Source organism: Physcomitrium patens, chromosome 19 (genome assembly GCF_059467195.1).
Source record: "Physcomitrium patens ecotype Gransden chromosome 19, ASM5946719v1, whole genome shotgun sequence".
NCBI lineage: Eukaryota > Viridiplantae > Streptophyta > Bryopsida > Funariales > Funariaceae > Physcomitrium > Physcomitrium patens.
The window spans coordinates 10,851,299-10,862,726 of NC_143428.1; the positions used below are offsets into that span (position 1 = coordinate 10,851,299).

The following is an 11,428-nucleotide window of genomic DNA, read 5'->3' on the forward strand; positions in this document are numbered from 1 at the left end:
CTCTTGTACTTATCAATAATAGTTTGGATATACTAGACTTATGGTTTTCTAATCACCTAGCAAGACATTAAACTAAACTATGGAAAAAATCAAGATTGTAAGAAATCCAATGTATTTGAGGATTATATCTTTTTAATCATGATAATTCTAAAATAATTAAATTAGAGGGAGATTTAATCAAATTAAATATTATTAAACTATTGTGACTATTAATTGATACTTTTATAAGAATGTTTTCATATATAATAATCTCTAAAAGATAATAAACATCCATCTATTACTTCTACATGCACAAGTTTGATTTTCTTAACGAAGAATATATCTTATGTTTTGATAAAGTCTTCATCTATAAAACAGACTGAGGTTCTTGAATCCAACAAGGCTAAGTCTTTGTGATTTTTTTGATCTTAAATAGACTTCTATTATAAAATAAGGTGAAAGATCTGAGGAGAGAATAAAATCTTTACTAGATGTTATGTATGATTCCAATCATTTAGTCCCTATTATAGCTGGAACAACTCAATCTCTTTTATATTGTCTTTTTTTCCAATTGTGCTTTTCATTTTGTAATTGCGTTGTTTCTTTAGATAATGTTGAGTAATATGTTTAGCTTTTCTATAGTATAAGCATAAGCCTTCTTGACGTTGTTGACTTTTTTTTTGTTGTATGAGGGATATAAAAGTTACTATATCAATTTGCATTGATTTTGGCCTTGTTGAATAAGTTTCTAAATATTTAGGAGCTATCATCATTATTTAATTTTTTCCTTTCTAGCAAAACTTTGTTCTTGTTGTCTTTCAAATAATTGATTGTCACATATAATGGCTTCAGCAAAGAATTGTTCTAAAGATTCTACCTTTGGCATTGTAAGTAGTAAGTCTTTGACACTATCCTTCAATCTATATTAAAATTGATTGATAAAGGCTTTGTCATTCCAATTCACATTGAAAGCGAGGTTTTGGAATTTAACAGCATATATGGTAATAAACCATGATCCTTACTGTAAAGATAATAGCTTGATCACTGCTACTCTTTTTTGATCTTTTTCTCTTAATATGGCTATAAATACTTTTAAGAATAAATTTAAATCATAAAAGAATTGAATTTTTTCTATTAAAAGTATAATTCAAAAGACTGCATGTCTTGATAGAAGTATGTCTATGAATCTTACTTGAGTAAATCTATCAAGGTATTGGATGCAATCTTAGATAAAACTTCACTTGTTGTAAAAATCTTCAAAATTTTGCTCTTATTGCATCAAACTTCTAAGGCATATTAATCCTTGTTCCCATCATACTTGTAGAAGCAAAATTCCATAGATTTGGTTTTGAGGTCAACTTACTTGTTTCTTTCAACTATACAACTTTTTGTTGTAGACTTTGAACTTCTTCTATAGGCATAGGCATAGTACCTCCATTATTCATGTTGGAAATTCATGAGATTTTTTCTCTTAAAGTATTGACAAGCCTATGAAGATTTGAAATACTTGCAAAACTATTCTCACTTTTACTAAGAGTAGCATCCATAATCTTTCCTTCCATAGAAAACTCAAATAAATTCAAAAAGTTAAATTAGAGGAGGGTAATGAACACTCACTAATATAAATTTTTACAAAGAGGGATAATCTACTCTCTTTAAGAAAAAGATCAATGTTAGAATTTTTTTTTTTTTTTTTTTTTTTTTTTTTTTTTGTTTAAAGGTAGTTAGTCCAAAACCTTCAAAATACAATAATAGAAGTGAGATAATCTACTCACTTCTAAAACAAAAAAGAAACAATAGATTAGCAATCTTGTCAAACTATCAAAGATATGAATCTTAATAAAAGATAATCTTTAATACACTCATGTATCATTGAAAGAAATTAAAAAGTTATTGAAAGATAATATAATATTGAAGTATGATAGCTATTGCCAAAAACAACAAGACTAGAAAGTCTTAGAACAAGAGTAAAGACTAAAAAGGTATTGACAAGAGTGAAGAAGCCTTTACTCTTGCCTCCATATATTCTCTTAACTAGGAGCTATGTGGCAATGTCTTATAAGACCTCCAAAACATGTTGACTTTGCAAGACATGTATCTTCTCTTGCAAGATAAGTTTTCTACATGTGCGCCATATAGTTAGCTTGTTCCACAAGTTAGCAAGTTGTGGATAACTTGTTGACCAAGTTTGTAACCTACCAATCAACTATAAATACATATAAAGTCAAAGCAGCATCTATGAAGCTTTTAGAAAGCTTTTTTAGAAGGTCTTATGAAATAAACCTACTTTCATCTATTCCTTCCTAATTATATAGGTATTTATTAGAGTACCTATGTATGTCAATGACATTAAGTTGCAGTAAAGAAGTAAGAATATAAATACCAAACATTGTGTGCTTTGAATGAACGATGTTATGGTTATTTGTTCTATTACATGAAGCAAGCACTATTATGATATAACATAAAATCAAGCATCCAATTGAAATGATACTTATATTTTAGAGCAATTGGAGACAAGTATATAAGTTTTGAAAAAAAATGATGTGATTTGGTTGATTTGAAGTAGTGACACGTTGATTTCTTTTGGAGGTAGCATCCTCAAAGATTCCTATAAGAAGCATTATTTCTTGACCTTGCTTGTTGATCGATGAGCATGACCATCGAAAGGAGGGCTGTCACTTTCCTTATCTTTATACTTATGTCAAGTGATAGGACCTACATTATACATTTCATCAATCACAATTCTCTACATGTTTTGAATATGCATATAATAAGATTAAGTGTGCTTGTAGGGAGTTAGAGTATGCTTCTGGCTTCAAATTATATATATATATATATATATATATATATAAGTTATACAATTTTAAGAAAGTAAAAAATATTTGTAAATTATTATTTTTTAATTATACTTATAAAAAATTTGATGAAAAAGTTATGAAAATAGGTAAGATTTAATAGTATTAAAATAATAATAATTAAAAATATTATATCTTTAATATCCTATAAATATCAATTTAATGTCTTATATTTTATATTTTAACATTTAAAAAATTTATAGAAAAAAATTTGAAAGTAAAGAACAAATTTAATCATCCATAAAATAAAAAAGATTCAAAATCAAAAGATAAAGCAAATAAGTACATTACTTAGAAAAGACAAATAATACAAAGAAAAATCTTATATATTTTATATCTTACAAGATTATTTATCTTAAATTTATTAATAAATTAAAAAAATAAAAATAATATTTATTTAATGATTTTTGACTTAATATAATAAAAAATATTATAAAATAATGACTACAAAAAAATTAAAATAAATAATAGTTTTTTCTAAATAAAGTTCAAAATAAATGAGATGCAATAAACTATCTAAAAAAGAAAAAATCTTAAAATGATGTTGCAAAATATGACTAAATATTAAAATAGAACCTCAACTATGATGTAATAATTCCTCTGCTTCACCATTTACTTTACAATATTATCTCAAACCTTAGATCAACACCTCTACTATCCTCCTTCAAATTAGCTTCAATTCGAGCTATTTAGTTGAAAACATCAAACGTTATCTATCTGCAACCAGCTGCAGTTCAGCTTTCCAAACCATTTCAAGAACAAGCAGTTTCTCCTAATGCAATCACTATAAACACATGACAAACTACCATTGTTAGAAATAAAGGTCACAATTGCAAATTTCACGTCAGATCCTGCATGAATTGCAATTTTGTCTCGAACTCCGCCGACATGTGAGAGCATTGTACGAAAATGGTAATGATTCAAAAGACTGAACATATGCGTAATGACAGGCGCAAAAGATAGCGATAAACATAGCGTCCTAAGTAACCACCACAACTTTTGAGGCAATTCGTTTTTCTCCTCCGTTTGGTGTGCTCCAACACCAAGATTCATCTTCATTGGACTTTGATCCATGTTGTAAGCCCCTGTTGCCTGCAGCGGAGCAAAACGAATTACTTGATTATCCTCGCTGTACCACATTGCTCATGAAGTGCTCGCAAACCTTCGCATAATTCACATCCCAGGCGCGCTAAAACCATGAAAAAACTTCCAGTTTGCATTTGAGATAATGAGGTAGAGAAAAATGAAAAATCTACCCCCCTAAGTTAGAATCATAGGGCGCTTGCTGAACGTGCTCGAACAGAGAGGATGATTTTGGCCGCGGTTGGAAATGCTGCTCTGTACCTTCAAGAATGACCACCCAGAGTCGCGATCCTCCTCTACTGCAAAGCAGCTCTTTCGATGCCTGTGTATCTAAGCAATCACAAATTCTATCAGACATGGTACAATTGTGACGGTCCACAATTACAATCTAACCTACGACGGTGTAAATCCAAGAAGCACCGTCACAACGTCTAGAAACTCGAAAGTAAACAGAAATATGAAAAACAACAAAAACAAAAACAAAAAAAGAGTACTCAATTATCCAGAAAGCTATGACCCCACAACCCAACCGCAGAGCCACCACAACCATCACACCTACCATCGACCCACGAACACTTTCCCAACTTTCTCAACAAACAAGCTGTTTCCAACACATCAAGTCAATTAAACGCCATCGGCATCAACTAATGCCAAAAGCTGAACAACAAGTGGGTCTATAATCTTCCTCAGCCCCTCAACGACAACAAAGCTGCGGAGGATTCAAGCAACTAGCCAAGCACACAAACGCATTTGAAATTGTCACAAGCAACGAGAGATGATCGATCTAATGACCACTCAAACAGCAGAGAAGCAAACAAATTCCCATCAATTTCGTTGAAAAAAGGAAGGCAATAAACTAGCCACCAAGAAACAGCCCCCAGACTTAACAATAGAAGAAGACGAGTTTTTGAAATGGGTGTTAATTCAGGATAGACCCGAGATTCTTTGGGTTTTAACCTAAAAGTTTTTAACTACGCTAGCAATGAAAAGATACAAGTGTTTTGTCTACTTAAGTTTGTTTTTTAAATACAGAACATTTGAATGTTTTCAGAACACGACCGTAAGCAGAACTCATATGTTAGACAAATATTTACTTAAATGAAATAAAAGATAATATATTCATAAATTAATGTATTCATAAAGTGGTATAATTAACTTGGATCAAAAGTTACGTGTCAAGACTAACAGATCAATCTGAGTACTGAATAGTGTATAAAAAATGCTTCTTAAGATTACATAGGCTATACTGTATTGCTTTTTAGTTTTTAAAACTATAATTTTAAAATATAAAAGAATATCTAGAAATCAACCAAGAAATCTAACAATATCATCGAATAATATCAACGTTTTAAAGGTGTATAAAATTTAGGTAGTGCACTATGTTTTGGTACTTGTGTAGTTTTTTGATGGTTTGGTTGAGAATCAGATTATATAAAGTTGGACTATGCCAGCTTTTTTACAAGAGTTAAAATCAACATGGTACATAATAAAATACAGAATGCCGTTGAAATCATTATGGTAAATTTTACTGTGATGAATACATGTGCTGCTAAAAAACTAATCCTCATTTGCAATACGGACAACATTGCCACCATAACCCCACAGGTCCTGAAAAAGCAGTGCACGCGGCGAATGCAGTTCCTAAAAATGAAGGCCACGCGATCCAGCCACACTAGCACACCAGCAAGAATGCTGTAACATTGGATCGATTCATGCATTGAGAATCGATGTGGGATTTCTGTTGTAGGGCCGGTATCAGTTGAACCTGCGGCAGTTCAGCCTGATCTCACCAGCGCTGCCGGTGAGCACGCCAATGTTGCTCATGCGTCGAATCGCGTCTGCGAATTTGGTTCGGAACGTACCCGGCTCGGCATTGTCTGAGACCATCGGTTGTGTCTCCGGGTCGCTCTGCAGGTTCTGATCCGACGTGAGAAGCCCCTTGTTGACCTGCAGGTTTTTGTAGTACTCCGAGTCTAGATTGGTGGGCGTCGTCACGTCCAGGTCCACAAGGTTGTTGGGTTTGTCTGCGGGGCACTGCCTCTTCAGCGACTCGGCGTAGTCGGGATCCATATTGGCGTCAGAGGGAGTGGTGAGGCGATTTCGGAAGAAGGAGCATCGCGCTTTCCCTATGCTGTGGGCGCCGGACAGCACCACCATGTCCTCCGTGGACAGACCCACGGCCTTGAAGAGTAACTTGAGAGTGGTCGCAGAGGCGGTCGGTGGGGGCAGTCTGCCGGTTACGAGCAATGCATTGGACACGAGCCCGTCCCTGCGTCCTAAGGCGACTGGATATGTGATCGTCCCATCTGACAACTGCGCAGATTTGATCAAACATGGCCTGGTTTCAGAAAAACTACAACGCTACATCCTTGCAGAATCATTACTCCAGAGGAATATTGCGCGCACAATAGTTCAACAAAGATTTCAATCACTCGACGTCGTAGCAGTAGAGAATATAGCTGAATGTTTCACGAGAAAAGAAAGTTTGAGAGTTGTACCAATCTGACGCTTATTTGAGCGGCCAGAGCAAGAACGTCGGAGCACGAGACGATTCCAGGGCACTTCGCTTCCACGGCTGCTTTGGCTTCGTCAATGACGTCGAATCCTTGGAGGCTTTGGTTGGGCGCGGCATCTTTCTCGGATGGGGAGTCGATCAGTACAGATGCATCGCAACCCTGCACATATTGTTGCACACCAATATGAATTACGATCACGAGTCTTAGTGAAAAAAAAGACCTCCGACAATTGATAAGTTGTTCGTCCACCAGTCTCGAGTAGCCGTGGAAACAAGTGACAAATTCGACAACCCTTTAACCAGAATATGATACTCAGAGTGTGACGTAGAGGAGCTTACATGAACGAAACAATCGTGGAATAGCATGCGAATAATGCCGGCAGCTGCAGCTGGTCTTCTACTTAATGCCGATGTGACGGCGACCGAGATGATTGTCTCAGCGTCCTTGCAGGTGCTTCGGTAGAAGTTAGTGCTCAGCTGAGCTTGTATTGTCGTCACAGATGCAAGACACATAAGCAGAATACACAGAAGTGGCAGCCTTACGGTGAGGGCTGCTGCCATGTTAGTGGTCCTCATGGCAGATCTCGCCAGGAGCGAACTCGACAAGTGAAGAAAGTATCTGTTCTAAATCCGTGCAGACCTTCAAAACATGTGTAGCTTTCCTTCCTCTCAATCTTGGGAGTTTATTGTACTCGTGGACTCGAATGAGTACTCTCGAAGTTGGCAACTTATAGAAGCCAGTAAGCATTATAGCCAAAAGCACCGTGATTACTGCAAAACCATCCACAGTTTGATCCTAACTTGACGCAGTGGATTGGTTTTCTTTTTCGTTAGTAAATCCTCTGGCTTCTTTCATAACGGCACTTACAGGTCTATTACGAGGTGCTTTCAGATAAACCTGTCACCTGACTATGCACAATAGCCTGTCTCGAAGTTCCAGCTAAGAATGCTCGGCTGCTTCGTTGTGTCCATGTTCACTCCAACTCGTTTGACAACGTTTTTATCATGCTACGATATGATAATATGATTATCATTCTCAGGACGAACTACCACCATACAACATTAAACTCGCTACTGATCACAAAAAATACTGGATTATCGCCAACAAACAATTTAACAGAAATTAAGAAGTCCAATATTTTCAGTATCATTGCAGCACATGATTCATCTGAATTGATAGAACTATTTTCCTGGGAGTGAACGTTTTTTTTTTTTTTTTTTTTTTTTTTTTTGCAGTATCATCAATTGGCTTGCATAACCATAGAAAAACAACGCAATTCACGAAGTTGGGGTGCAAATAGATTAGCAACAGGGATCTTTTCTAGGTGAGGCACATCTCCTCGAAATGGCTGTGATTGGGAGCGGATGAACTTAGCTTAGAAATCAACTCACCTAAAATAAAGTCGTGCGCACATTCGGTTTGCAATGAACGAAATTGGTAGCGGAATGGATAGGGGATTTTGAAGACGCAGGATGGAACATTCTGTATACTGACTGTCCACCCTGCTTGCCACTAGAGCAATCTTGCTCACCTTATACCAAAAATCATCATTCTAGGATTTAAATTTTCGTGAAAAATCATGTCATCACGCAAACAAGCTCATTTCTAATTACTAATCGTCCCTGTACGTTTCAATATTATTTTGTTTAATATTGGCAACGGAGAATCCGGTTTGACAAAAGTACTGCACTAGGCTTTGCTCGATTAATACGACAAACTGTTGGTGATGCACGGATAATGTGGAACTCCGATCATGAGAAATGTAAGAAGGTAGAATCATCTGTTCATTTCTTCCAATCTGCAAGATCGGTATATTCAATTTAGAAATTGATATCGAAAATTTGACACCGCAGGGGTAAACCCTATGAAAGAATCCATCAGGGATGGCGTCACGTTCAATTTCACTTTCCTCAGTTTTACACCCTACTAACTTGCAGCTGGGAGTTATTCTTGAAAAAGTACACTGGTCATCCAAGTCAAGCTTTCGAATTCCTGAAAATGAATTTGGTGATTAAGCATGACATAAATGAGCATATGCAACTAACTTCTATTTTTGTTCCCTGCGTGGGTAGCATGCTCATAGTGAAGGTAGCCCGTGATACGTTCGGGTGTTTGGAAAAGGGAGCGCGTGATCTGTTCGGGTGTTTGAAACCTCACGATGTAAGGAAATGGTCAACGGCCGATCAAACAAAGCAACCCTGACGAGCAGGAAGGTCCACTGGTCGACACGAGATCACCCCAAGTGAGTCATGTCTCCAGGACAAATACTCCACAGAACGGAAACATTGAACGCCATCTTTTTAAAACTTTATTGATTGCAATTTTCTCCCCTAAATTTGCTCCGGCAACAGATCTGAAGATTTAATGGGAATTACATTTTACAGGATTGAGAAATAATGAAGCAAAAATAGCTGTTTAATTGGTCAGTGTTTGTTTGCTTTGTTCCATGACATTTTGATTATAACATGTGCTTCACTTTCTGTTCTCTTGCCTATTTTAGAACGTATGTCACAAACATTACTCCATTTTTGATAAATTATTAATTTTGTAATATCAATAAATTAATAAATATCACTAAGCTATTATCATCATTTGTTGTTACATCAACAGAAATAGTAATACTATTGGCTAAATGTGTAATATGTGGTCAACTTATTAATCTAGTAATTATTTACAAACATGTCTAAAGTCTACAAAGCTTTTACAAAGTTTTCTATTAAGATATTAACAATTTAACTTATTTCTACTTATTTCTAACAAATTCTACTTATGTAAGTAAATATAGTAGTGAATCTACCTATCCATTGAATATAAAAGATTATAACTAGCAATTTTTTTATATTATTCTAATTAATATTTATTAATTTATTAGTACCACTTTCTACAAAATAAATATCAATTAGAATAAATTGCATAGAGGGAATTATTAGTATCACTTTTTATAAAGACTTCATTTACAAAGAATGTGCTAATTTATAGGTACTATATGTATAATGATTGTTTGAATTTGTATAAAGATTATTTAAACTTTTTACAAGGTAATTTTGATCTTATTGTACAAATCTTTAAAAATAACCTATATAAATATCTTCTTTTAATTTTTCATTTAAAAAGGCAAAATTTATATTTTTTTTGTATATTTATGTATCATAGACATATATATTTACTCCAATAGTTATTTATATGATTAGATAGAAGTAGGTAAATGTACATTTATTTCATAATATCTTCTAAAGAAGCCTCCTAAAAGCTTCATAGATACAATTTTGACTTTATATGTATTTGTAATTGATTGATATGTTAGAAACTTGGTCAACAAATTAACCATGTATTACATGTATTGGTAGTTTGTGGAACAAGCTAACTATGTGATACATATGTAGATAACTTGTCTTTTAAGTTAAAACATATGTCTAGCAAAGTCAATAAACATTGGAGGTCCTATAGAAGATAACTATATAACTCGAAGTTAGGGAATATATATGAAGATAAGAGTGAAGCCTTCTTTACTCTTATCAATACTTTTTTAATCTTTAGTCTTGTTTCAAGACTATTTAGTCTTATTATCTTTGGCAATAACCATTATAGTTCAATATATTACTATTTTTGAGTAACTTTTTAATCTTTTTAAGTGACACAAGAGTGTATTGAGTTTTCTTTCTTTAAGATTCATGTCCTTAATAATTATCCTCGTCTATTTTAACTTTTTGAATTTATTTGAATTGTTTGTGGAAGAAAAGATTATGGATGCTAATTTGAGCAGAAGTGAGAATAAATTTACAACTATTGCAGATCTTCATCAACTTGTCAACATTCTAAGAATAAAAATCATATATACTTCTAATATAAATTATGAAAGTACTATTCCTATACATATGAAAAAAGTCCATAGTCTATGCCAAGAAGTTGTGTAGTTGAAGGAAACAAGTAGATTAGCTTCACAAAAAAAAAAAAAAAAAAAAAAAAAGACTTACTCCTACAAGCACAAAAGAGGAAAAAATTAATAAGCTTGAGAAGTTTGATGGAACAAAATCAAAATTTCAAGGATTCTTATAATGAATAAAGCTATATTTAAAATTACACCTTTTCTAATATTCCAATGGATTTACACAAGTTGGATTTGTAAGTACACTTCTATTGGAAAGTACTTTCTCTTAATTTATACCTTTGATGGAAAAAGATTAACGACTATTGTATGATTTAAATTCATTCTTAGAAGTATTTATAGCTATATTTAGAAAAAGTCATCTAGTAAGGATAGCAAAGATGAAGCTTGTATTACTACAACAAAGATTATATTCAACAACCATATATGTTGTTGAATTCCAAAATCTTGCTTGTAACGTGGATTGAAATAATAAAATCCTTATCAATTAGTTTTGATATGGGTTAAAAGATAATATCAAAGATTTATTGTTAATCATGTCAAGAGTAGATTCTTTAAAATAATTTGTTGCTTAAGCCATTGCATGTGACAATCAATTCTTTGAAAGATGGCAAGAATAAAGATTTGGTTGAAAAAGTGCAAGTTAAGCTATAGCAATACCTTATAAGTTTTCAGAAGCAAAAGAAGGATCAACTTTTACTATATACAGTATACCTATTATTGATAAAGAAAAGATTTCAAGTAGCATTCCAAGCCAATACCAAGATTATTAAGATATTTTTGAAAAGAAAAATGTAGATATTCTTCTAAAGGATCATCACTATGATTGTTCTATTAATCTTAAGGATAGAGCTCAATCACCATTCAAATCTATTTATAGTATATTACAAAATAAGTTGACTATACTCAAAGAATAAATTAATAAAAATTTAGATGAAAACTTTATATGCCATTCTAAATCTCCAACAAAAGCTCCTATTTTATTTGTAAAGAAAAAAAGCGGATCTTTGCTGATGTGTGTGGACTATTCAGGACTCAACAAGATCACTATCATGAATATGTATCTTCTATCCTTGATTTCAAGACTTCTTGATTATCTGAATCAAATA

The 11,428-nt window shown here is 33.4% G+C and overlaps 1 protein-coding gene and 1 long non-coding RNA gene across 2 annotated transcripts; both read right to left on the bottom strand.

The window, feature by feature from the left end:
* Nucleotides 1-3,733: 3,733 nt before the first annotated feature.
* On the bottom strand, nt 3,734-4,362 carry LOC149987392 (uncharacterized). The gene is made up of 2 exons (XR_016498752.1): nt 4,179-4,362; nt 3,734-3,926 (listed from the first exon to the last, which is right to left on the bottom strand). It is a non-coding gene; the product is annotated as an uncharacterized LOC149987392 (long non-coding RNA).
* A 1,047-nt stretch (nt 4,363-5,409) lies between these two features.
* On the bottom strand, nt 5,410-7,190 carry LOC112295827 (peroxidase 55). The gene is made up of 3 exons (XM_024547811.3): nt 6,772-7,190; nt 6,416-6,592; nt 5,410-6,230 (listed from the first exon to the last, which is right to left on the bottom strand). The coding sequence occupies exons 1-3, from the start codon at nt 7,006-7,008 to the stop codon at nt 5,673-5,675; spliced, it is 972 nt and encodes a 323-aa protein (XP_024403579.1). The 5' UTR covers nt 7,009-7,190; the 3' UTR covers nt 5,410-5,672.
* Between the last annotated feature and the right edge of the window lie 4,238 nt (nt 7,191-11,428).